At 42.1% G+C, this 27,968-nt stretch overlaps 1 protein-coding gene across 5 annotated transcripts in view; it reads right to left on the bottom strand.

Moving 5' to 3' along the window:
- Positions 1-27,359, bottom strand: part of smarcd3b (SWI/SNF related BAF chromatin remodeling complex subunit D3b) — a 63,405-nt gene extending 36,046 nt beyond the window's left edge. For 2 of the 5 annotated variants that reach the window (XM_086306547.1, XM_086306548.1), the window contains exon 1: positions 4,915-5,111. In XM_086306547.1, coding sequence (XP_086162673.1) covers positions 4,915-4,992 — 78 coding nt within the window. In that variant the 5' untranslated portion in view covers positions 4,993-5,111. Of the gene's footprint in view, positions 1-4,914; positions 5,114-27,008 lie in introns of those variants that run through there. The other 3 variants (XM_086306546.1, XM_086306545.1, XM_086306544.1) reach the window with 3 other exon arrangements.
- Between the last annotated feature and the right edge of the window lie 609 nt (positions 27,360-27,968).

Here is a 27,968-nt window from a genome sequence, read left to right as displayed (position 1 = left end):
TTTATATCTTTTGTATCTGATTTCAGCATCTTTAGTTCTCGTTCTTAAGAACTCTCTGTATAGAGCATTTTTCTTTATACATGCATTTTGCAGACCTTTTGTTATCCATGGACAGTCCATATATTTCTGTTTCCTACTATATTGCTTTATTGGACAGTTGGTATTGTACAGTAATGTAAATATTCTAAGGAATTCATTATAAGCACTATTAACGTCCTGTTCCTGATATACTTCACCCCAGTTTTCCTTCAATAAATCTTTTTTAAATGCATTTATTCTTTCTTCTGTTCTTACTCGTCTGTACTCTTTTTTTACTGTCCATTTTATTGATCTTGTAATTCCTATCATAGATTGTAAAAATTGGAAGATGGTCACTTATGTCGTTAATCAGGAGTCCACTTACAGTCTTATTTTCAATGTCATTTGCAAAAATGTTGTCTATGAGAGTTGCACAATGTGATGTAATCCTGGTAGGTCTAGTAATTTTAGGGAATAGATTCATACAGTGCATTGTGTTTATAAATTCCTCAGTGGTTTTATGTTTATTTGGGTTTAGCAAATCAATATTGAAGTCTCCACAAATGAAAACTTTTTTGCGAGCTATTTCAATAAATGTTTCTTCTATCCAGTCTTTAAATGTCTCAATACTACTACCTGGAGCTCTGTATATACAGCTAATGATTACATTTTTACTTTTTTCTTTACAAATTTCAACTGTAATACATTCTAGTACATTATCAATCACCATCGTCATCTTTTCCACCACATTAAATTTCAAGGATTTGTCCACATACAAGGCCACTCCTCCTCCTCCTTTGTTTCGCCTAGTTATAAATGTGAATTCATAACCCTCCAGTTCAAAGTCTGTTCCTTTTTCCATATTGATCCAAGTTTCTGATAAGGCAATGACACTAAATGGATGTGAAAACTGGTTAAGATATTCTTTGATATGACTAAAATTAGCATAGAGACTTCTACAGTTAAAGTGGATAATTGATAATTTAATCTCAGTTTTAATCCTCTGATTGTAGTCTTTATTTGTATAGTAGCAGCAATTGTTACGAGGATGCTCGACCTCTCGTAGCCTAAAGAGTCGGCTCACCAAAAACTGCACCGAAAGACGCTCTCGTTCACTTTTAGAGGTTTTCCAACCATGCAAATGGCTTTATGTGCTGACATTTTGCAGATATTAATAACCACCCATTGAAAAGATCTTTTCAGGCTGCGCGCTGAAAACCATTAAACTTCCTGATAGAGAGAAATTTCAGTGAAAATCAAGGTCTGCGGATTTTTTCTTGGGTTACCTGGACATTGTGTTTGGAAAGTCAAGTAGTTGTTGAATTAGATTTTTTAAAATGTTTTTATTTTGCTTTTCAATACCGTGGCACCACAGAGGAAATGACTTTCACCTCTGCCGCATCACAGCGTGGAGGCACGCCGATATCTCACACCCCAAACAGCCTAACCCGAACCCCACTCGTCTTCCACTCGAGGTAACTGAGCTTAAACATTTTATTTGTGTAAATTTCTATGAAGGGAACAATGAAGGCAACCCAGCTGTGAGAGAAACTGAAGTTTACATTCGCTCTCAGTTACACAAACACGCTGTGAATCCACCGACGCCCGAGCCTACACTGTGTCATATTATGTTTTGGGTTTATCGGGGTTTTCCCACAGAGAGGGCTCGAAGGCTTCCTCGCCGACTTTCACGAGCAACAGAAGTCGCACAGCAGAAGGGAGGTGAGGGAGACAATGAGAGGAGAGGAGGAAGGGACTTCAGCCCACCCATCAGTCCTCGAACCGAAGCTCGGCCAAAGCCTGCTGCTGCTGCTGCGACCTTCAGGAACCGCAGCTATGACTGCATCCACAGTATTTATGTGTGTGTCTGTGTTTTTTGCATGTAAATCCATCTGCGCACGTGTGTCTTTGCTTTATTCGACCATGAAAGGAAAGGGAACGTCACCGCTCGCCACAAGCTCACAAACTGTGCCGAATCATCTCCCCCTCCTCATCCACCCCCCCAATCCGGTAGTGTAAATATTTCTCCATTCTGCAGTACACACGTCGAGGAACCTGCCACAAGTATTACAACAAGACTTTTCCATCTCATAATGTGGGGGAAGAGAAAGAGCAGAGGAGAGGAGAGGTATGGGAGGCGGGGGAAAAAGCAGAGGGAAATATTTGGCTTGGAGCAGCCAGAGCCTCATCAAGGTTAATTGGTCTGTTGAGAGGACACACTCATCTGGCTCATCAATCACCTGGTCCATTGTTTCCTAAAGTCGGTCTCCGGGCGCAGGGCTTCGGCTCCGCAGCCCCTCTAATGACCGCTCCTGTCAAAAAGACAATACCTCATCTTGTTTCGTGTATAAATCTCGCCATGTCGCTAAGCCTGACACCGGCCCTGATTAAAATGGAGTCAGGTCTAAAACCCAGGACTTAAAAGGGTTTCACAAACATGCTTTATCGAGTCATTTTGACCTTCCCGGTGTACTTGAGGCTTTGGAAGAGGTGAGAGTCAGTTCAGCTGGATGATGATGCAGATATTTAGGACGATGGCACCCCAGCTCATCTTTAAGGAGCATATAAACACTTCTGATCAACTTTGCCTACAGACATGACGAACAGTCCAGCTTCCCACCACACGTGCCTGCGTCTGTGGACAAGCACTCATTGGTGTGACACGAGTTTCGAGTCTGCTTGTGGTCCACGAACAGACCCTAACTGAACACACACTTAAAAAGTCCCTATTTACTCAAATCCCCAAACATGAAGACAAATATTGTCTGGAAAGCCTCAAAATGTTTCTCAGCGCACTCACGTTGTCATCCAAACATTCATTTTAAAGCTTTTCTCGAGTAAAAGACTCAAATATCTAAATACTTTTAAATCACAGACAACCGGCCCATTTACTACAAATCACCAGAGGCCTCCAGGTAACACTAGACCCACGTGAAGGGCACACAGGGTGCTCCACAGTGAAGAGTTTAAAGGAAGGAGTGGCGCCAATGCAGAGTTCGTCCAGCAGCAGCACATGCAGCAGAGTAGCATCACAGTGACCCAGTCACCTCTTTTCCACATGCATGCACCTCAAGCAATCCTGGGTCCTCACTCATGCTCTAGTTATCAAGTATTAAACTGTACAGCTATTAAAAGTCAAGCATCATTTCATCTGTCGGGGTTTCTCCAACTCACAGTCGGGCTAATTTTGGTGATTTCTTTAGTGAAAAGTCTGCGAGTTCTCCACTTTCTCAACAACGTAAAGATTATGATTAGAAAATGTAAAAACACTCTTGAGATGAACATGAACTATCACAAAGTCTTGTCACCTTCTTAAAAAGCTGTGCCCCGTTTCAGAATCTGAGTAAAGGTGAAGCTTAATTCATCTTTTTCAGGAAGTTAAAACCACAACGCAGCTCCAGAGTTAGACACTCTGCAAACTATGGGTTGTGACGTCCTGAGAGGAATGTAAGAGATGGCGAGATGATTAAAAATGATTCTTTTTCTCTCTTTGCTGTCATTTTTATTTTTGTGTATGTCACAGCTACAGTTTGGCTGCATGTTTGTAGCTAATCTTTCGCCTCGTTTCCGGTCGTCTTCTGTTGACCGTATGAGAAAAAATGACAAAAGCTGATACTATTAGGCGGACAGCACAATTGTAACATGGTTTGATGATTTACTGATTTTAATCACCACAACATGAGTCGAATTCATAAAACGATGCCTCGCGCTTTGGGAAGTCATGGTCGGTCGTTTTCCTGTGAAATTCTGCACCGATACAAATTTTTTCTTGGTTCATTCATTTTTATTGTTGCTATTTTTTCTCTTATGGGTCAGTAAACCACAGAAATCTTTTGTTTGGAAGTCTTTGAGCGCTTCACTGCGCTATTTCTGAACACTTCAGCGCAGGGTGGATGCGGCACAACGAGATAAAGGTCAGATAATGCTATCTGTAAAAGCCACCTTATTCCCCTAAAAGGCCGATATCAACAGATACATCAGTGTTAGCTGCTTAACTGGAACAAGAATTGATGACAGGTAGATTTAAAAGGTCGAGTCACTGGCACAAACTGTATCCACACTCGAATCAAAGTTCTAACTACAAAGTGACGCTTACAGATTTGTTTTTTCACCGCTCTCAACCCTCGAAATGCATTCGTCTCCTCACCAAAACAAACCACTACTGAAGCAGACTTTGTGTGCTGCGTGTGGTTAATGGCAATAGTTGCTTAACCTCTAAACCATGAGCAACACTTCACTTGACATTTCATGCTAGCTTTTGCATGAATGGGCTGATTGTACCCCCGCATCATTTCCGGCATGGCCGCCTGCCTCGGCTCCGTCTACGATACTACATCGGTTTGTCTCGTGACCTCACAGGTTCAAATTGTTTCACGCCGCCTGGAAGGCTGCTCCGGCTTCGCTGTTTTGAGCGGACTCGTCATTTCCCCCCCTTTTTCTATCTGTTACTCCCAGGGAAGCATGCTCAGTGAGCGCCTCTGTTAGCCAAAGGGGGAGCTGGCTGCTTTTCGCTTCTACTGCTGCTGCTGAGCTTCTATTTCTTTTCTCTCGCTCTCTCTCCTTTTTTTTATTTATTTATTTTTTATTAGGGGGGTAAGAAACCCTCTTCTCCACATCCTCCTCCTGCTACAGCCCCATCCATCCATCCACGCTGCTCCACTTCTCGCTCTCTCAAGCCATCTCCTCACAGGCTGGGATCCAGGGGGCTGGAAATAACCTTCACATGGCCAGCTTTACCCAGCTATCTCTCACACACAGACCGCCGCTGCTGCTGCTGCTGCACCGACTCATACACACACACAGACACACACAGACACACACATATACACACACACACACACACATGCATGCCAGAGCCCAGCTCCCTTCACGGGAATGACGGACAGCGCCACTCACCACTCCATGGACCAGGAACTCAAACAGTTTGCTCTTGGTGGCTTTCCTGGCTCCCCCCGCCGTCTCCTCCATAGCCATTTGCTCAGTCCCCTCCGTTCACCCTGCTATGTCTCCCCTCTCCTTCTTTTGTCTTTCCCTCTCCCTTCACCCAGCCTCCTGTTCCCCTCCCCTGCTCCACTTTCCTTCTCTTTGTGCTCTCCTTTTCAGCACTGCCTGTCCCTGACTCTCCTTCTCTCTCTCTCTCTCACTGCCTCGCTAGCTCTCTCTCTCTCTCCCTCTTCCCTCCCTCTCCCTCTATTTTGAATGTGCAGCAGCCCTGCCAGCCTCTCACTGTGTCTAGCTCACTTTTTAGTTGAGCTGCCTTTCAGGAGCCCAGCGTCGCTTGGAGGTGGAGGGGAGGGGGGAGAGAGAGAGAGAAAGAGAGAGAGAGAGAGAAGCTGTGTGGGGGTCTGGCAGGGGGGTTTCAGCCAGCCCACTCTGCCGCTCCCCCGCACAGCTGTTGCATTCCAATGGTAGATAAGGGCATGCGGCGTGGCCAGGCTGCCGTTTGGGGGGTGGGGGGTAAACTCAGTTAGCCATTTCTCTGCTGCAGCACCCCCCCCGTCCTCCCCTCCGGTGACCAACCGAGAGGCCACGGTCAGCACACGCAGAGCTCCGACTCTGGGCTCATTCTCAAAAAAGGACATTGGGCTCTTAAAGGGGCCACGCTTGCATATCATTACCACATGTGCGCACTGCCATATATGACGTGCTGGTGATGAATATAGGAGTAGGTCGATGCCATTTCCTGAACTCAAAGCAAGACCACTCAAGACACACTTGAGTATTTCTGAGCGAGCCAACGGGCTCTGGAGCCACTTCACAAAAGGGGAAAAAGGCCACGTCAAGATCACCTTCATTTCCTGCCTCCCTCTGCCGGCCCTCGTCAGGGTGCATTCACAGGTTACAAGTGTTTCCTTCAACTCGCCTCATTAGCGTTTACCTTTTACCCAGTGGTGTAGCCAGAGGCTACGCTTAGGCTGTAACAAACAAAACAAGGCCGGCCTGCACAGCAAGGTGACTGTGTCTCCCCGCACGTGTAATAAGGTTGTGCTGTGATTTCTTCCAGGTCGCTTTCTGAAGCTTCCTCAGCAAAAAAATGCAGGGGAAGGCGACAACGCATTCGTCCACTGAAGGTCACAGAGAGAAAGAGTAACACACAGACGGCTGCTTTGATTTCAACATGACATGCTGACACACACACACACATTAAAACGCCACACAGGTCATTACTCTGACGCAAACCACGCCACGCTGAAGATTATGAGTCTTTCAAGTCAGCTTCAGCTCCCCCCCCCTCATTCTCACACTCCCCTTCACCCGGCCGTCAGATCAGAGGAGTGAAATATTCATGAGGTTATCTGACTGACAAAGGGGGCAAAGTGGGGCATGTTCAAAAAGGCGGCTTGGCTTTGTGACAAAGGACGGCAAACTGTCACCCTCCTTTTCCTCTGTTCTGCTGAAAAGAGCTGAACGGCATGTAAGCAGCCAATTAGCACGCAACGTGCCGGTTAATCATCACCGTAAAGCGACGAGCTCGTTCTTTAAAAAAGGAGCAAAAACTCTTTGGTTAATGCGGGAGCTCAGAGGTCGTGACCTTCTCGAGGATGCGCCATGCCTCAGGACCCAGGCCTGTTTTAGTCATCTGCATTAGCTCTTATGTGACTTAAAGCCACCGTTACTGAGGGTTAGTTAAGCAGCAGCAATCCATTAAAGAAATAAAAATAAATTCAAACACATACCCCTCGAACTTTCTCAAGTCTCTGATTACTGGGTTATTGACAGATAAATGTTGGCCCTCGCATCGGCCGCTGACAGCTTGGTGGTGACACCTGCTGCTGAGATGAGTGTACTGCCGCAGCCATTATTTCTGTCTGGGAAGGTTTAGAGGAGCGAAAACCTTCCTTGAATTATATATTTTTTCCTTTTAAAGAAGCATCAATCGACTTGCATTCTTGCATCCCGTCAGATTAACCTTTAATCACCTGTGTGGACTTTAAATATAATAATCGCACTGGCGTACGAGGTGTACGTCTCAATTTCCTGCAAGGTCAAAAGCTCAAACCCGCTTATCCGTGCAGATCCAGGGATTGTGCCAATCTCCCGTTTCTCCAGCAACAACACGTGGGCGTTGAACGATAACAAAGAGATCTAGCAGCTCGGGCGATGCGAAAGGAAGCCTCGAGCGCAGGAGTACCCCCTGCTGGCCCCCCATCAGCTCCCTCACCAAAGCCAGTCAGTCTCACCAAATGGTAATGTCCCAGTGTGTAGCGGGGGTGGGGGGGGATTACAGGGGGTAAGGGAGCCACAGTAGTGCAATTAATGCCCAACAGGGGGAGCAAACAAGCAGGCAGGGAGGAGCTGGCTGTTTGAATGGGAAGGAGGGCTCCATATTTAGGGTCTGGCTGCACTGAGGATAAAAACCCAATGATGGCAATCAAGGGACATTAGGGAGAGCAAAATAACTTTTCTGATAATCTGTAATGTCTGGAGCCAGCTTCCAAAAGAGGATTTCATTCCCAAAGCATCTCTTCAGAGGTTTTAATCATTCTTCACTTCCTCATTCGGCCACACGAGGGCATCAAAGAGCTCACCGTATAGACAGTGCAACAGAAAGCAACAACAATGGCCTGTTTCTGCTCCTGCAAAGCCAACTGCACCCCTGTGCTGCAGTACGTTCTCCTCAAAGACGGCCTGGGAGAAGAAAAATATTAGAAAATTATCTCGGTGTCTAAAACAGGATGCGTTTAACCCTGCAACCCGTTTAACCCTGTATATATCTTTCTACGTAGCACTCTTAATTCTTATTCTCATGTATATATCTCATGTATAGCTCATGCACATATCTTTCTACGTAGCACTTTTAATTCTTATCCCTACTTTTATTTTTTCATGTCTATTTAAGTGCTATTTATGACACTATTTAAGTGCTATTTATGACACTATGTTTGCACTGAAGCACCGCAGCAATTTCCTAATGTTGTAAACCTGCTCAACATTTGGCAATAAACCCCCTTTCTGATTCTGATTCTGATTCTGCAAGCTTTTACAAAACTTTCCAAGTTGTTCGATTTACCCATCTTTCTCTTTATAAACTCTTTAAACTCTCATCAGTAAGTGTGAGCGCCTCTTTAAAAGCTAAGGTTGTGGCAGCTTGTTAGTCTGGTGCATTCAGGTGTGTTAATAAAATGACACAATCTTCCCAGCAAATTCACCCATATGTCAAACTGCGCAATACTCAGAGTAAGTGCAAAAACAGCACAATTAGAAAACTTCCAAGAGAGTCAAATGTGAGGCCATCTCTGCCACAGCTAAAGCCCAAATTTGATCATACAACAGGACAGTGATCCCAAGCACAGCAGCAAATCTACAGTCAGAAAAGAATCAAGGTGCTGCAACGACCCAGTCAAAGCCCAGACCTCAACCTGATTGAAAAGTGCCGATGGGACCTGAAGAGAGCGGAACATAAATGAATGTCCCCAAACTCAATAAACAATGAGCGTTTTAAAGAAGAGTGGACCAGAAAAACTTTAATAGGTCTGTGAAACCTTCCTTTGTGACATGACTGTACAGCATCTTAGTGATGATAAAAAAAAAAAAAAAGGGTTGTCATTAGTGTATTGATGGAATTTCCAGCTTTATAAATGTATTTTTTGACTCTACTAGAGCAGTTTCCATGATTCAGAATTAAAAGAGTTATCTTATAGCCCTGAGCCTGGTTCTGCTAGAGGTGTCTTCCTGTTAAAAGGGAGTTTTTCCTTCCCACTGTTGCCAAAGTGCTTGTTCATAAGGGGTCGTCTGATTGTTGGGGTTTCTCTGTCTTTAACTTACAGAAAAAGTGCCTTGAGGCGACTCTTGTTGTGATTCAAATGCTATAGACGAAAACTGAACTGAATTGAATACTGGGTCTTGATTAAGGCCCTCAGTTTGTCCTCTATATAAAAACAAGCTTCTTTAGCTCCTCCCCCTCTTTAAGCCAAATGCCTTCTGATTAGCTGACCCTTGCAAACAGCAAGTGGGCGGGGCTTCTTCTCTTACAGTCACAGCATATTAGGAATATCCACTCTAGCTGACATCACGCAGATCAAAGAGCAGAAAAAAATGTCTTAAATGGAGCGTTCAGAGCCATGTTTTTGTTATTATGTTTTCACCCGTTCAAAAGAAAAATCTAAAACTATCTATAGTCAAAAATTCAGGTATTAACATAAAATTCTGTCTTGCTAATTCTGACGTCTGAGAACGATTTAATTTTCACAAGTATATTTACAGTGGTGGAAACAAGCTTTCTTAAGGAGCGGCCTATCACTTCCTCACACCCTGACCTCAGTATGTCATGCAGGATAAGCTTATTATAGGCATCCATCACCATTAGAGTAGATGAAAACTACAACAGGTCACCTTTAGTAAGAGAAAAATAATAAAATACTGAAACATTGGCTTTTTCTCGCTACACCGACGGCTAAAACGTGTAGCATGTGACGCCACCTTTTCTCAACTCAGTCTCACCCACTTTAAACCAATGAGACGAGAGAATACAGAAAAGAAACACAGAGAGAAGGATCTCCCTGAACTATATCTGAACTAACATGGCTTATAGTTTTATGTAAATACAGGACAGCATCGCTCAGAGTGATTCAGGAAACCGTGTCAGGGCTTTTAAGGCTCTCAGTGTGAAAAGGCTGGCAGCTGTGGGTGTTTATGATCAAGGCTACAAAAGTTTGAACGCAGAACAAGTGGATTAGATATGAATGTAGTCACATTTTTCTTTCTTTGTCTTTCGTGAAGTTCATAACGGGTAAGAAAAGCTTGCCGAAGCTACATATACTTGATTTCTTTGCACTTTTTAACCAATGATGTGAAGCAAAAGGCAGAGAGAAAGAAATACAGAAAAGAAAAGGGGCGATTTTGCTGCTATGTGCAGAAAAAGCAAAGAGTGAAATTGGCACCGCCACTGAGGTATAACGCACAGCTCCCAGTGGCAAGGTTTACATACCAGAAGCCACGAACCTGCCCTCGTCAACATTATTGCCACAGACAGATGGGGCGCACTAGGGGGAATATGGACCGGGCACGAAGAAAAGTCTCACTCCCTCCCACCACTGGGCCCCTCTCCTCTCTTTCTTCAGTTTAATAGCTGCAGACAAAACCCAGCTCAAGCCGCTTAAAGGCCAGAGCTCTCGGAAAGCCACTCAACAGTCATCAGCCGCCATCAAAGGGACTGTACAAAAGCTCGCAGCGCTGCACCTTCGCTGAAGGGGGGATTAGAGAGAAGGGAAGTACGTTTTGGTACCGAGTCCTTGCAGCTCGGCATATGTAATGAACAGGAACCTGCAGAGAAAGAGAGAAAAGTCTCCCATGACGGCTGAAAATAATGGAGCATCTGCTGATATTTTTGTGATCAAAGTAGATCGGCACAATACACTGTGAGGTAAAAAACGTCGGCACAAAGCAGCAGCGTTCCCATGGATATTTTTTGCCACTAAGGCATGTTAAGCACCGAACCTTAGAAGCCGCAGATAAGAAGTTTAGGGTCGACCTTGGCTTTCGGGGGTTGTTTGGGACAAAGCATCTTTATCCAGACAGCGTTTATGCTTCGGCTGCTGAAGAGACGCCGTGGGAGCAGATGGGAAGAGGACGCAACAGTAATGAGCCAAGTTTCCCCGCAAGCGACAAGCTCCACACTGGGACGAGCCTGCGGCGTTACCTGCCTCGGGGTATTTCCTGTTTGCTGTAGCCATGACAACGGGATAATCTGCCTTGTGTTCAGAGCTAACAGCCAATCCGGTGAAAGAGACTTCGCTGACTTCAAAAGTGGAGCAGCAGCTGGTGAAGCGCGAGAGGAACCATTTCAGATCTTAAGCTGTGAAACTGAAAAGAAAGCTGAGTTTTAGAGAGAGAGAGAAGACTTCGGCTCGTGTTAGTCAGCGGCGAGGTCAGCACGATCAGCTCTGACACAAGCATACAGTGAAAAACAGCCGCTCAGTATGAATAAACCTCGCCAGCTCCCATATAAAATTCTACAGGATGAAAAATAAAGCTGGCAGGATAATTCCCCCCCCTACTCCAAACTCTCCCTCTCTCACTGCTCCCCTTCCTCTTCTTTCCTTCTCTGCATCCAAGCTAAGTGTTAGCCCTGATCTTTCAACACCACTCCGCCCGTGCCGGACGGGACACGGAGACGACAGAACGAGGGCAGGATCGTTACGTGCAGGGCAGAGTTAAAAATCATGGATGAAGAGCAGAGCCACATCTTTAAAACTGGACGCACTCCTTCAGTGGTAGTTTGTACCTCCAATATGCAGAAATACAGCTCGAATTTCTAAGCCAGCTTCAATAAAAAGTATTATCTAATGTGAATACAGTGCAAAAAAAAGTATGATTTGTGAAAAGGCAATTGCCTGCTAAACCCTAATAACCGGTTGTTCCACCCTTGGCAGTGAGAACTGCAGTCAAGCATTTGTGATAACTGTTAATGAGTCTTTCACATCGCTGTGGAGGAATTTAGTTCCACTTGTCTTTGCAGTACTGTTTTAATTCAGCCACATTAGAAGCTTTTCCAGCACGAGCAGCCCGTTTAAAGTCGTGCCAAAGCATCTAAGTCAGATTTAAGGCTGTACTTTGACCAGGCCACTCCAAAACCTTCAGTTTGTTGAGCGATCAGAGGTGGACTTACTGGGGTGCTTTGAGTGCTCTTGAGCTTCGAGGCACAAACTGATGTTCAGATATTCTCCTTCAGGACTTCGGGCAGAGATACGAACTCATGGTTCCCTTAATATTGACAGTTCTTCCAGTAATTGAAGGAATTTTGATAGGCTGGCCACTTTTGGAAAGGTTTCTTGCTGTTCCAAATTACTCCATTTGTGTTTAATGGTTCTCACTGTGGTTCACTGGATGGTTTACATCCAGACTAATAGCTGCTTCACTTTGTCAGACAGGTTATATTTAAGTGATTTCTTGATTCAGCTGTGCTGGCAGTAATCAGGCCTGATAAACTGAAATCAGCCTTCCAAACAACTTGATCGTTCACAGTTAATCTATGATTTAATAATTACCTGTTCACATAGGTCCAGGTAGGGCTGCATAGCTTTTTTCCATTCATAAATTCAATCATCATTAGGAAACTGCATTGTGCTCAGGTAATCTTTGTCTAATATTAAAATTTCTTTGATGATCTAAAACATGTAAGCGTGACAAATATGCAAAAAACCAAGTCAAGTCCTGAACCAAATCAGGAAGCAGAAAATGCTTTTTTCATAGAACTGTATCTCTGAAAAACCAACACATTTGTTTAAACCTTAAAGCTGTTCTTAGGTCATTTCCAAGGCCTGAAAATAATTCAAACTTTAATCATAACCTAAGCTTTTAGTAATTATTTTTTTCATAGTTGAATGATAATAAAAAAGTTCAAGGAAATCCTCTTTTTCCCCACAGACAGTGAGTAGATATGTTTAATAATCACAATCTCAGTAATAACCAAAGTAAAAAACTGATAAATCTATTTAATATTTCGGTTCAGCTTGTATAAACTGAAGCAGAATATTGAAAATAAATAGAATAATAAGAATAATAGAATAAGAAATCAAAATGAAATACATTATAATCAGTTATTTTCACTCGGACGGTTAGGAGTTTGTGGTAAGTGACCTTCTGGGTTTTAAAAGATTGACAGGTTTTTATTTTTAGAAGAAAAAAAATCAATGTTTAGCTCTGTGACTCGAGTGCAGTGGTGACACACGAGACGACGCACACTGGAGTTGATGTGCTGTACGGTTACATAAAAAGCAGCTAACACAGTTGTGTTACTTTGGGCCTTGTCATCCATAGAAACAGCTCCTCGGAGGTCAGGTGATTTACTGTTGTGGTGTGAGTGAAGATGAAGTCTGGGTCATATTTTACAAAAACTTGCACGTTCCTCTCGGAGGATTAAATCAGTGTTTTGGTGCCTTCAAATCCACATGGCTTACTGTGGCTCATGTCACTGTGACAGTTTCCAGGTGATGCAGGATAATCAAAATACGCCTTAAGAAAAACACAAGTTCAACACAGCCAGGCTTTCTTTGTGTTAGATGGCTAACAGTAGGACAGTATGACGGTGGTTAGCAACGTTCTCTGTTAAGCCAGGCTCTCTGTTTTTTGGGTGCTCGCATAAAAATGGAGCATTTCAGGCATTATCCATATCTTTCTGCCCCACAAAATGATCCCCGTGAGTGCCACCCCCTCCATTTAGAGGTCCTATCAGATGATGACGATAAAATGGTGAATATAACAGCATAAAACATGTAAAAGTTAAAAGCAAAACTGTTGCAAATAAGACATTAATGCTGCAGAAAATAATCTATCTGGCCATTTAGCCTACAGAACAATTAATATTTTAAATCTGAGTTAATTATTTTAAGGCTGCGTGCGCTCCCAACGCTGCTGTTTGTTTCTAACATGATGGCTGCACGTTAAAGCTTTGAAACTTTAAACTGGATACATTTAAACATTAAAGCTTACAGTTCCATAGCCTGATAGAGAAGACGGGGATATGATATGTTAGTTTGTCAGCAGATCAAAGGGAAATTATTTTATTGACTGAACAGTAGGGCTGCACGATTTTGCATAAAATGAGAATCACGATTTTTTTGGCTTAGAATTGAGATCACGATTCTCTCACGATTTTCTTTTCCAGTATAAATATTTATTGCACTTATTAACTGCACATCAACTTCGTAACAGTTGAGACTGAACATAAAAACAATAAATAAACATAAAAACAACAAATGTCTCACATTTTGTCTTTGGCGCAAAATGTTGTACTGCTTGAAATTCCGTCTCCACCGTTGCTCGACACTGCGTGTATAGAGCAGGTAGCGCAACAATAGAAAAATAGTTGCGGGACGGCACTGTGTAGCGTTTGTCTAGGGTGTTGATCATTTTCCTAAATCCCTCGTTTTGCACAGTGTTGATGGGAGCCATATCTTTGGTCAGGTGATAAGTGATAGCCTCCGTAATTTCTTTGAGTTCGACGTGTATAGGGAAGCGCTGTATAAGGTTCCCATTATTGGTGTTTGGGTGGTTGACCGGAACGGATTTCCTCCTGTCACTTTCTCGTCATCCCTGACGTGCTCTCCGTTGTTTTTTCCCTGCTAATATTAGCATCACACGGCACAGCTTCTGTATCACGTGGTATAAGGCTCCGCCCTTGTCATTTGTTGAGCAGGAAGAGTGAGCGCTTGTTTTCATGCAGAGTACGTCCCGGATCAAAATGCGGTACAATCGTCGTCGTCGTCTTTTTTCTTTTTTTTTAAAAAAAAATCGTTGTCATTTGGAAATGAGATCGCGCATAAGTATGAATCGAGATCGCGATTTTCTAACGATTAATCGTGCAGCCCTACTGAACAGGTATTCTTGGTGTGTGTTCTGTGTTGTAGCAGTTAAAAGGCTTGCGGATGTAAAACATATTTGCCCAGCAAATAAATTATATTGTGCTTCAAACATGCTGGAAATAAATGAATCGCTTCCAGATGATTTTACCTGAAACTTGAAACGTACCCTGAGGTTATGTGTTCATCATAAGTTACCATGGTGATTTTGCCAGGTAAAAAGAAAGCCGCTTTCATGTCATGAAAAACTTACTTTAAGCTCGACACAGCTGGCTAAACCATTAATCTGGCTTTATAGCATACCTCTCTGGACTATGAAGCCGAACTAGGAGCTTACTGGTAGCCTGGCTCAGGTGTTCTCTCCTCAATACAAACACAAAAAAGCAGTAATAATATAAATATGTACTTTTATATATATTCTTTCTTTAGCATTCTTTAGGTTTAGGTTTTTCCTCCATAAGCATTAAAATATGATACAAACAAAGAGAGCTTATTTGATTTTTACTTTGTGACCTTACATTACATGAACCTTGCACAAAATCTATGTTTGAATCATGTTTTTATATTTATTCTTCACTTTTTCTCAGGCTTTTAAAAAATAAACAAACTGTCGTATGCATGTCTACACATGAATTAAATGCAATTTCAATTGTAATCCATCAGAATCTCATGTCTTAGTGGCAGAGCTGTGACACTGATACATCTGTTAACCTTTTTTTTTTTGCCTGTCCCATTTGGTTCTTTACCTATCAGAATTGTTGTCTGAAGACCAACAAGGATACCCAATGGATTTACTTTGCCAAATGGATCATCGTGGCATTGCCGTATTGGTCCATTTGGTCGATCTTTGTTTTTATTATTTATTATATTTTATTTTCAGATGTCACAGACGGGACAGACATGAGTGAGGGGTAGGAAAGGGAGAAAGAAAGAGGAAGGAAAAGAAAAACAGAAGGGGAGAGGGACAGTGAGAAAGGGGGGGAGAAAAAAAATCTTGTTAACTTAAATGAGCTTAATTTCATTAATTACAGCAGCTAAAAAAATGTTGCTCTCAGCTCATACTTTGTGATCTAAGTTTTTAAAATCAGCCACTCTGCTGCAGGCGGGCGTATCCATCACCGGTTTTTGCATGTGCTCATAGCTAGATCGGTAAACCTTGAGTTGACTCATCCAGCTGATAACCACCTTAGTCTGATTGATGTTGATGTCAGGATAAGTGAAGCCAGACAAGAAAAAAGACACCCTGGGTAAACTTGTATCCAGTTGCCTTTCCCCTCTCAGGCTGGTTTGAGCATAAACTTATAAAATATTTTTAAAAATCGCTTTAGTTTCACCAGCATCACAAATGTTCCTCACTGCAATTTCCAAAATACCAAAACTTGCACCATCAACCTATCAGCAAACTGGGAGGAAGCGATGGTCCATGCCAATGGCTATATAAAAGGTCAGTCACAGTCTGGATCTCCTCTCAGCAATCCTACTTTAAATGCAATTCCCGAACAGAGATACACAAGTTTCTCTGCGACTGGCATTGCCAATCACAGCTGTCATTGCGACATTACACCGCACTGTTACAGCTTTACGTTAGTAATTAAAATCAGCAGAAAGATGACCCCTTAAACCCAAATCAGTGTGATAAGACCTACTTAGAATGGAAGAAAGCATCTCTGAGAAAAATGTGTCTGCTTTAGTTTGAGCACCTGAAATGATATACCGTATTTCCCAGACTACAAAGCGCACCTGAATATTAGCCGCACAAGCTAAAATCAGGGGAAAATCCTGTTTTGTACATACATTAGCCGCACCTGACTAAAAGCCGCAGGTGTTTCAATGTTGACTTATCATATGTAAGAGAATATGCACAAAGGGAATTGTCAGGAAAGAGATGGCTGTTTGGAGACACACCCCTTTTATTAATATTTTGAAAAACAAGTTATGGGTACATACTTGCAAATGTAGTACATAACAGTAGCCTACAGCACACCAGAAAATAGATTCGGACTACCTTTTAGGCTCAGGTGCAGTGACACGGCTTTAACAAGAAGAAAAGTCAGTCATTCACCACCATCTTTCTCTTCTTCCTGCGCACTAAAACCACCAAAGTCCTCTCCTCCAGTGTCGGATACAAACAGGCTCAGGATGGCTTCGTCATCCACTCTCCGCTTCTCTCCTTTGTTGTCACTTTCAAAACCAAACAAATCCTCGTTGTCAGTGTCGGAGTCGAACACCCTCTGAAGGGCCGTGGCGGTGTCCTCCTCTCCATCATGCAGCAGTCCAGCCCTTCAAAATCCGTTGGTGATCGTGGATGCTTTCACACTTTTCCATGCTGTCAGATTCCACCGGTGGAGTTGGGCATAACTTGCTTTTCGCAAGTTTATCGCCGCTCATCATCCACGCCTCCCGCTGAACGTGTAGCGCTACTTTGAAGTTTGTTTTTCGCGCTACTTCAAACGGCACTACGTTGCCTGGCGGACGGACATGTGACTAACATACCACTCTTGAACCCCGATCCTTCCGCCAGGCAACGTAGTGCCGTACAACAGCGGAACAAACAAAACAAATCGTCTTACGATATGACAAAAATCACGGACAATCCATAGAAAAGCCGCACCTGACTAAAAGCCGCAGGGTTCAAAGCTTGTGCAAAAAGTAGCGGCTTATAGCCCGACAATTACGGTAATTTAGTGCTAATGACTTGAAGCTTGAACATGAAAAACATGAGCATCAGCAAGGATTTCGACTGAGAAAATATACAGTCGATGAAAAACGATGAAACTTGATCCCAGATACTGATGAGACGCACAAGAGAACAGTTCACGCTCACTTTTGTCTGACAATAATCGCTACAAAGAATTCCAGTCTGGTTTCCACCAGCTTTACAACTACACCTTTAACAATTCTCCTCTTCTTTGATCCAAATTTACACTAAATTTCATAACATTCTCCTGCACATTGTCTCATTTACCATTAACCTCCTAAGACCCAAACTCTTCCACGGCATGCATTTTTAATTTCTCTTTGATATTTGGGCATATTGGGGCCCGATGAATGTAAAAACAAAGAATTACCAGATTTTTTTTTTTACGTTATTTTCGTTTTTAAGAAAAACAAGAGCCACATATGAGGATATTCGTTTAAAATTTTGATAGAATAGTAGCAGTATAATGTCCTCGTAAGTGGATATCAGGCCCTTGTAGAGCAGAATTGAGTATTTTAGTCTAAATCAGCGGTCCCCACCCTTTTTTGCGCCACGGACCGGTTTATGCTCAACAATATTTTCACGGACCGGCCTTTAAGGTGTCGCGGATAAATACAACAAAATAAAACTAGTACCGGTACCGAAAAAAAGAATATTTATTCATAACACACGTGAAAAGACCCAGGAAAACCGAGTTAACGATAAAAACAATAACAAAATAACGCTGAAAACCGATAAAAACCCTGAAAACCATACATTTCACACCTGAGCCTCAACTCTCGCAGCCCGGTACCAAACGACTCACGGACCGGTACCGGTCCGAGGCCCGGGGGTTGGGGACCGCTGGTCTAAATAACCCAAAATGTGATGTCCACATATACGGACGCCAGGTCCTAGGAGGTTAATACATTTATTTAACTGGTTTCCTCCCAACTGACCATCATCAGGTAACTATTATATACTGTAATATATATTGTAATTTAAATTGTAAATTGTATCGTAACTGTTTTGTTCATTTTATTGAGATTTTTGAGAATCTCGAGAAGGTGGTGTTCCCAAAAACACCTAAAAATAAATAACATGTATTATTATTATTGTCATCTTAACATTGTTGACTGACATCAGCTCATCAGCAAATATTATAACATTATGATGAAGATTGCCTTTTGCCTGGCACAAAATACCATCAGGGGCAAACCCAAACTGTGTTGATCTAATTATTTTTAATAGTGACATTTCTATTAAATTTTCACAAGCACTGCATGCCTGCTAGACACCAAACGAATCATCATTTATCTAAGTAAAAATGCCAAAATTCCCAAGGTTTAGCCTTCCAAATGCAAGTAAAATTATTCAATTATGCTAGTGACTGAATATGTTTGGCTTTGGTCAGATAACACCCTTTTGTTAGGAACATTGCTAGAGGCTGAAGTGCAGTTCTGCTATTTTCTAACTGTGGGAGTAGAAAAAGCATCAATTGATTGAGAAAATAATCAACAGACTAAATGATTACAAAGACAATAACAAGCTCAGTCTGTCTGCGTAAAACAAATACAAGTTTTTCTTATTTATTTTTATAAAATAATTGCTCATGCACCTTTTATAAGAATTAAAAGCTTTTGCAGCTTCATTGTGAAGATGCACACGTATTGCAGCTACTTTTAAACCAAACTCTACAACAAAGAGTGCTGCAGTATTGAGCGTTAACATCTAAATGGGTCAACCAAGCGCTCGGCGAACTGTAGCACCATTAGGACCAAGACAGTTTGTCTCACAGCCGAGTGCACAATCTCATTATCTGCATTATAAATGGGTTTAATATACAACCGAGAAAGTAATATACAACTGAAAAAACACAGTACGAAACCAAGCTATGGCTTTAGGTAAGATGACTATGATTAAATAACACTGTTATAATCTGTTGGTTGGTATGGAAGTGCAATGTGAAATCAGGTTACAAAGCGCTCTACTTAAAACGCAAAAATCTATAATCTGTGAAAATGACACAGTGGAGGTTTACAGGATTATTTGAAAATGGTGTTTATGGGTTCAGTGTTGTGGCTGCAGACATACGGCGTGTTTGTGTGTCTGCTACAGTGCAGTACTGCAGATATTATCACAGTACTAGTGGCAAAAAAGTGCTACATTTTTATCAAATCTATGCAAATATTAACACACATGATTTTATATGCTTAAGTTTGTTTTCTCAACTTAAAATTGACCTATTGAGCTCTTATTTTCCATCATTAATATATAGTTACGGTCACTTTGGTAGGTGCATCCGCTCAACTGCTCATTAATGCAAAAATCTAATCAACGCATTAAACATGTAGACACAGTCAAGATGACCTGCTGAAGATCAAAGAAAAGTGATGATCTCCAGGGTTTACAGAGAATGATCTGAAAAAGGGAAAATATCCAGCAGCTGTCTGGGAGATCAGAGATCAAAGGCGAATGACCATACTGGTTCAAGCTGATAGGAAGGGAACAGTAGCTCAGATAACCACTTGTTCCAATCGAGGTATGCAGAAGAGCATCTCTGAATGAACAACATGTAGAACCTTAAAGCAGATGGACTACAGCAGCAGAAGACCACACCAGGTAGGAACAGAAGTTGGCGTCACTGACATGAAGCATGGATCCATCCTGTTTTGTATCAGCAGTTCATGCTACTGGTGGTGTAACGGTGTGTGGGTTACTTCCCTGGCACACTTTGGGCCCCTTAGAACCAAATGACCATAATTTAACCACCATGTCCTGCCCGACTGTTGTTGCTGATCATGTCAGTCCCTGTCATGACGACAGTGTACCCATTTTCCGATTGCTGCCTTCAGCTATGTCACACAGCTCAAAGACTCTCAAACTGTTTTTTTGATCATGACAACGAGTTCACTGTACGCAAATGACCTCGACAGTCAAGAGATCTCAATCCAATATTGCACCTTTGGGATGAAGTGGAACAGAAGATTCTAATTATGTATGTGCAGCTGACAAATCTACATCTATATGAACCAAAATCTCTGAGGAAAACTTTCAGCACGTTGTTGAATCTGTCCCTCGAAGCATTATGGCAGTTCTGAATGTAAAAGGGGTCCAATTGAGTATCGGCAAGGGGTACGTAATGAAATGCCAAGCAAGCATAAGTAAATGGCCGTGTTTTATATAATGAACGCAGCATGTGCACAAGTAATCACTCTGAACCCAAAGTCCTTTAAATCGATGTAAATGCTGTGTTTCAAGCAGAGCCGATATGCCTAACATGCACATCTAGCCTTCATTGCTATGGCTGTCTGCGAGGAGCAGCCAATCAGAGGAAAGCTTACTGAAATGAGAGGAAGTGAACAGCTTGTTTCAGACAAAGGATGCATTAAGGGGCTACACCAAGATCCTGTATGGGATTAATAGGGTTGTTTTGAACTATAAATCATGCAAAGCTATTATCGTAGAGTCAGAGAAGAAAAATATGGAGCTGAGGATGACACGACGCCTTTAAACTGCTGGAATACACAAAAGAGTTGTTTTCCAGAAGCAAAGATATTCAAATTGTTATCAGATAAAACCATTAAAAGAAGCAAATCTTCATATTTCATCTGAATCTTTGTTTTTTTGTTACATTTTTCTTTGAAAACCTGATCGAATAATCATTACAAAAGTACTATTGAATGAAATCAATCACATTTCTAGGTTTTAGTTTAAGCGGACTTGAGTCCAGGGCAACAAACACCCATTGAACCAGCACATTCCTCTCCAGCCCAAAAAAACAGAAAGAAAAAAAAGGAAGTGCTCTATTGTTAATTTATCCCTACAAACAACACAAAACACAAAGCCAGGGAACATTTAATTGGGTGACCTACTATTTGGGAAACAAAGCCAAATGTGTGTGGCTTCCAGTCTGCCTAATCAATCTCACGGCTGGTGGAAAAACAGCGTGATAAATAAGATTGAGAAACTCTGGAGGTGAATCCACTCAGCGAAACATTGATTGACCTCGATGAGCGTCCCAAACTAAATTTCAAACATCGCTGAACAAAGTGACTGGGGTGTAAACGTGCGCGTATCCGAGGTGGGGGTGGAGGAGAGGGGGAGTCCTCCCGTGCAACTTTCCTTAAAAAGCCACGTGAAGCATTCAGCAGACTGTAAAAGGAGCCGATCCTCTGATCCCCTATCAGACCTCAGAAGCTGTGACGGCACCTTGCATACTAATAGGACTGTTCTCCGTTCTTTATACTGAAGGGAATATCTGTGCCAGCAGCTGGGTCAGGGAAGACTGCAGTTTGAAACTGAGCTATTTTAGTCCGTTTTTTCATATACCGGGCGCTGACAAGGACCAGCCGTTTCGAGAGAGAGTAGCTCAAAAGCTTCCTATACCATCTCGAATAAGAACGAATGGGTAGGACATTCTTCCTCAGCCACATGGAAACCTAATGTATATGCCATATGGAAAAAGTCTGCTGGAAATATGAATGGGATCACTTCCAAGAGACTAAACCTATGGAAAATGAACACGCAGGCAGCCGCTTTCCTAAATAACAGCCGTTATGCAATATTCTTTGTTGTCTAATTGCACCCAAATGCCTGCGTCTGTGTGGTTTTTTTCATACAGAGCATCAAAATGAAGAGCATCTGATATCAGCAAGCAGCTGAGTCACCAAGTCCTTCATAACTCCAGAGAGTGTATGTGAAATCAGAGTGGAGCGGCATAAATCAACACATTTACAGCTATTATGCAAACCGCTTAAAACCAAGTTTTAAGGCTCTTCTGAGCTTTTTCGCTTTATTGCCTCCCAAAGCATCCAGTCGAAGGAAGAATGGCGAGGGCGATGATGTGATAGGGAAACTGATCAAATGGCTTAGTTTGCTTTTTCAATTAAGGGTTGCGAGACCTCGAGAAACTGAAACGAAATGATACGCAAAAAGAGCAGCGTAGTCAACAGCCCATGTGCAATTCATAAGGTTGGAATTAAAATGTGGTGACTAGACAGTCAGCCCATTTTTAAAAGACATTTCACAGAAGGACAGAAGTTCAATTCATCTTCTACATTTCTCTGGTAAAAATAAAGCTACAGCTTAGCTTAGCATAAACAGGGAAACATTAGAAAATGGCTACCTAGGATCTATCCAAAGATAAATCCATTTAGTAGACTGATACACTGTGGTCATAAAGGGATGGACGTGGTCAGCAAAAACACTCAGTCGGTACTAAAAGGCCCAAAATGTGCTAAGAAAATATCCCCAACTCCAAAACACCACCGCCATCAACCCGAACCAGTGGTTCAAGGCGGGATGGATCCAGTCTTCCATGCTAATGAATCCAAATTGAGACCCTCCCATCCGAATATCACAGCTGGAATCAAAACTCATCAGACCAGTCAATATTTTCCCAGTTTTCTATTGTCTATTTTTGGAGAGCTCAATTTAAATTTTATTGTATTTATATAGCACCAAATCACAACAACAGCTGCCTCAAGGCGCTTTATATGTTAAGGTAAAGACACTACAATAATACAGAGGAAACCCCAGCAATCGCATGACTCTTTATGAGCAAGCGCTTTGGCGACAGCTGGGAAGAATAAACTCCCTTTTAACAGGACGAAGCCTCCAGCAGAACCAGGTTAAGGGAGGGGCAGCTGTGTGCCACGACCAGCTGTTCATAGCTAACAGTGGGGGGCACTCAGAGCGGTCTTCTGCTGCTATAGCCCATCTGCTTCAAGGTTCAGAGATGCTCTTCTGCCATAAACATAAACCACCTTTCTCCCTCATGCTCAGTGTGAACTTCCTCTTGACTGTGGCTGCCATGTGATTGGCTAATTAAATCTCTGCGTTAACAAGCAGCTCAACACGTTTATCCAAAGATTTTGCCAGTGACTGTATGCTTGGCTATTAATCCATAAAACTACAACTTCAGCCAAAACTGATGCCGCATTGCTGCTCGATACCTACTAGAGATGGACCGATCCGATATTACATATCGGTATCGGTCCGATACTGACCTAAATTACTGGATCGGATATCGGAGAAAAATAAAAAATTTAATCCGATCCATTAAATATCACGAAAGCACCTCACAAAACTTGCAACACGCCTTAACTCACCTCAGAACGTTAGCACGTCGGAGCAGTATGCATCACGTGATAGAGCAGCTGTGGCATGCGGGACCTGTCGGTGGTCTGGATAGCATTTGGAGCTTCGCTAGCAACCCGGCATTTCATCTCCGACAAAGTTATCCCGAGAGAAGTAAAGCAAGTGTGTAAGTCCATCTCTGAATGTTTGTAAAGCATTCCTGCGTTAAGCTTACCAAACATATATGGAGCGACTGCTTCTTCTGGCTGCTACTTCAATCATGAAACTGCTTAACGATCAGCTGATCGGCTTTTCTGTCGCGAGTCCGTCTCTCTTGTTTGTTTTTGGTCCACTTTGCACCAGAAAGAGGAAACCAGCGGCTGAACAACAGCAGCACGTTTAAGCTTGAAAATCTGTTGTTAGAATTTATTTATTATTACTTTCTACTCGAGGATCTTTTTCTACGTAGCTGACGGCTGGTAACTGTGCAGGGGCGGATCTAGCAAAGTTTAGCCAGGGGGGGCGATAGGGCATGAACAGGGAAAAGGGGGCACAAAGACATACTTTTCTTTCTTATTCTCATTTAAAATGTCGAGCTTTTATTAAATAATTATCTGAATCTTACACCCAAAGTTTTAATTTGATGTAAAATGAATAGAAGTCCATTACTGTATATAGTGACTATTAAGTCTAATATATATACCCTAGTAAGCTATAGTACTTTTTCCTTTGGGAAGGTACCATCTGTGCAGTCTGCAATTTTGTTGAAGAAAGATGTTGAATCTATTTAATATTTCTTGAAAAATAATTGATTTCTGTGCATTTTTTTTCACACTGCATCAAATTAAGGTTGATTACGTTGATTAAGCATCATGAGGTGGAGCGTGAGGGGTGGTTCCCTATTTTTTATTTATTTATTTTTGTTGTTGCTGGGAGTTGGAACCCTATTAGTTAGGTTGCTTAATATTTACGCTAAGTACTCTTTAAAATACCAGAATAGGGAGGATGGTGTAGGTTTAAGTTTATTAGATTGATCAGTATTGCTGAACTATGAAATATTTTTTTTTTGCATATAGGTATAACAGAATAGCTTTAGTGTAGTTGTTGTTTTAAACTTGAGTATGAACTTATACAAAATGCAGCAAGATATTTAAAAAACAGTTTTGTTGGTATCGGTATCGGACATAAAAAAGTGGTATCGTGCCATCTCTAATACGTACTCAATTTTCTCTAAGCACATGCAAAAAGGACTACGCTGCTTCCTTTCACAATAAAAGTCTTGACAAATACACTGCATAACTGCTGCAGATAAAAGGGTTTGTAGAAGTGTTTCAAAGATATTTATATTTAAATATATATTTAATTTAACTAGTTATTACATAGAAGATGAGCTTTTTTCTGTATAAAAAAGGCACATTGTTTTCTGGTTTTGGTTAATATATGGATCTAATTAAGCAAATAAAGAATTTCTATGAAGCTGGTTTTGTGCTCCATGAACAAGAATGTTGGCTTTAAAAAAAAAACAAAACACAAAGTATGAAAAATTAATTACATCTGTGTAAGTATTCATCAAACTGTAAAAAAAAAAAAACTAAATAAATAAAACATACTAACAGAGAAAAATCTACTTAAAAAGATACGCGAAAAAAGCAAAAATATGAAGTATAGAGCGTTACAGCATTGATATAGATGAGAACACAGACATCTGGCAACAGCAGGAGACTAATTTTAACCCAACACCTTCAAGAAAACCAGTCTTTCTAATGTGTTGCAATCTGCTGTGATGACAGGAAGTACATAAAGTTTTGCACATGTGTAAAACAAATCAGGTAGTGACAGACCTTTTAGAAGCAAGTCGCAGCCAGAAAAACATGCAAACTTTGGCCCCAAAATATGTTTTTCCAAGCGTTTTCCTCTTGGATGTTATACTTTGTGTACCCTGTCTCCTCCTTATATAATGTCTCTGGCTAAGATTAGCTTGAAGCCTGAGGGCAGGTGGAAACAGCAGCATGCACCTTGAAATCTGTACAGCTTAAAAAGAAAAAAATAACATGTATGTAAAATCTTTTTGGAATAGAATAAAGTGGCATTTACACCCATTTTTGCTCTCTCATTGATCCCTCCAATTAATCTACACTACCCACCACATTAACCTTTGTAACGTGTGCTACACTGACCACACCTACAGCCAATGTAGAATCACCAATTACCCCAGTATTTTCAAACTAATTCTGACAGGCCAGCTGCTACTGAGGCTAAAAATAACAGAGCATGCAACATTTTTATCAATTATTAAAATAAAGATCCCAGATAAATTTTAGTGATACAGAGGACAAACTCTTTCTTTATATAGGTTCACCCTGCAATATATATCACCTGGCCATCCACGTCTACCTGCAGTGCCTTGGGGCCCACCCCACAGTTTGAGAACCACTGAGATAAACAAAGGCACAGCGAGAATGTGCAAACTTCTCAAAGAAAAGCGGTCAGAAGATTCAGGAACAGTTCGATATTTTAGGACATTTCCAGCATCCATATTAAGACAGGCCAACAGGCTTCCTGTTAAATGGGAGTTTTTCCTCCCCACAGTCGCCAAGTGCTTGCTCATAAAGAATCATCTGACAGTTTGGGTTTTTATCTTTACTTTGCAATATAAACCACCTTCAGGTAACTTGAATCACATTTAAGAGACAAACATGGGAGTGGTAACTGTCCTAAGCCAGATAGCATCAATTATTTCACTCTAAGCTGCATAGAGGTGAATGCCTTAACTATGTTGGCAGACTCTCCTCAAAAAATAGAGAATTTATTTTTCCTCCAGATGGGCTTCCTGTTAAATGGGAGTTTTTCCTCCCCACAGTCGCCAAGTGCTTGCTCATAAAGAATCATCTGACAGTTTGGGTTTTTATCTTTACTTTGCAATATAAACCACCTTCAGGTAACTTGAATCACATTTAAGAGACAAACATGGGAGTGGTAACTGTCCTAAGCCAGATAGCATCAATTATTTCACTCTAAGCTGCATAGAGGTGAATGCCTTAACTATGTTGGCAGACTCTCCTCAAAAAATAGAGAATTTATTTTTCCTCCAGATGAAATGTTGCTGACTGCAGCTTTAATATAAAAATTAGATTTTCCTTGGGATCAGCAGAAGCAGATCTGGCTTCAGCAGCTGTACACCCCCAAATCCCCCCCTGCTCCTGAGTGCACCGCAGACTGCCAGAAGATTAACACAGTGAAACTGAAACTTTCTTCTTTCTCCCCCCTGCACCGGACACACTTAGAGAAGCAACAGCACATTATATTGTTGTTTCAAAACGGGGTGACGGGGGGGACGGAGGAGGGAGGGGTAATGGATTAAAGGCATGCGTAAAAAAGAAGAAGAAGGCGAGAGGATGGCAGGGGCTTCGCCGTGCATCCCATCTATTACTCCTCAAGTGTCTGTTTCTCACACCAGTCAAGGTTAACAAGCCGAGCTGCCTGGTGTCTGCGTGTGCTGCAAAAAAAACGAAAAAAAAAAACAAGGGAGGGGGTGGGAGGTGGAGGTGGAGGAGGGTGAGGTGCTGCAACTACACACTGTGCCTTGTGATGATGCAGACAGGCTGAGAGAGAGCCTACAGTGCCCCCCTTAAATATTGCCAACCACATCACGCTACATTTGTACACCGAGGCTAAAATCACCACGAGGTGGAAATTGCAGTTTCCCCTGTTTTTTTCTCTTCTCTCTGTTTTTTGAGGCTCACAATAAATTGAAGCGAGACGAGGTAAAAAACTCCGGTGCGCACTAATCCGACTGCGCCTACAGGATGAAGCCTAAACGCATAAAGAGTAGTTTTAATGGTGGATGCGGCTGGCAGAGCAGCGGAGACTCACTGTGGGAATAAAACAAACCGCGCTAACGTATCGCGAGGTAGCATAAGCGTCATCCATACCTTTCTCTCCATCACTGTGCGCTTTTTTTCTCTTCCCTTTTTTCTTTTCTTTTCTCTTTTTTTAAGGGCTACTCAACAACGGCAACTGTAGGATGTGTTTCTGTGGAGCTGTCCGGTCCGGCGCGGCGTGGAGCTGCTTTTCTCCCCTCAACTTCCTCACGGGCTTTCACACAGCAGCAAGCGTCTCCCCCCTCGATCACTCCCCCATTACTGGACAGCTAGGCGACTTATTAGCGCTGGCCTGTGGGACGCCGAGCCGGGGATGGAGCCAGAGCCAGGATTGGTGAAGCCTTGTTCGGAAGGGAGCAGGAGCGCAGGCGCGGTCTCTGCTGGAGAGTCGATATAATGAAAAATTACCAGTGGCAGGGAGTGTCATCAAATTATCCTCATCTCTCGCTCTCTCTCTTTTTTCATTTTTTATTTTAAGGGAGGAAGGGAAGATTTTTATTTAACCCAAAGCGCACAGTGAAATGATTTCAGGTTATCCTGCTCCAAACACATGCTGTACATGTAAATGCAGTGCAGGAACAAAAGGGAGGGAGGCGGGATGAGGGGGGGGGGATAAACCCGGTGCACTACAGCAACAAAGGAGCAGCAGCACCACCAGCTCCCTAACCGAGAGATCTGTTCCACTTTCTAATGAGGAGCCGTCGATAAAGAGGCTGTTAAGTTGTGGCTAATTGCTGCTTTAATGGATAATTTACTAATGCTTCACGCGGCAGTTACAAGTTATCACTTCACACATTTTTTTTAGTGCCAGAGTGAAGATTTATGAATGAAATGAGCCAGATTTATAACACGTGGTGGATATACTGTGGCAGCTCATTGTCCGGCTCTTACCTCTGACTTTTGAACTTGATTCTTTATAATATTGGACTTTCTGTGTAATTATTACCAAACGTTTTGTTCTACTAGCTTCATTTGAGCTGTAAAATATTCATGAAAAATGATTTAAACAAA

Source organism: Aulonocara sp. 'chitande type north' Nkhata Bay, linkage group LG9, assembly GCF_057382095.1.
Source record: "Aulonocara sp. 'chitande type north' Nkhata Bay isolate Kocher_YH1m ecotype deep benthic linkage group LG9, A_spYH_male_GT1.1, whole genome shotgun sequence".
Taxonomy (NCBI): Eukaryota; Metazoa; Chordata; class Actinopteri; order Cichliformes; family Cichlidae; genus Aulonocara; species Aulonocara sp. 'chitande type north' Nkhata Bay.
This window is presented reverse-complemented; position numbering and strand designations above follow the sequence as displayed.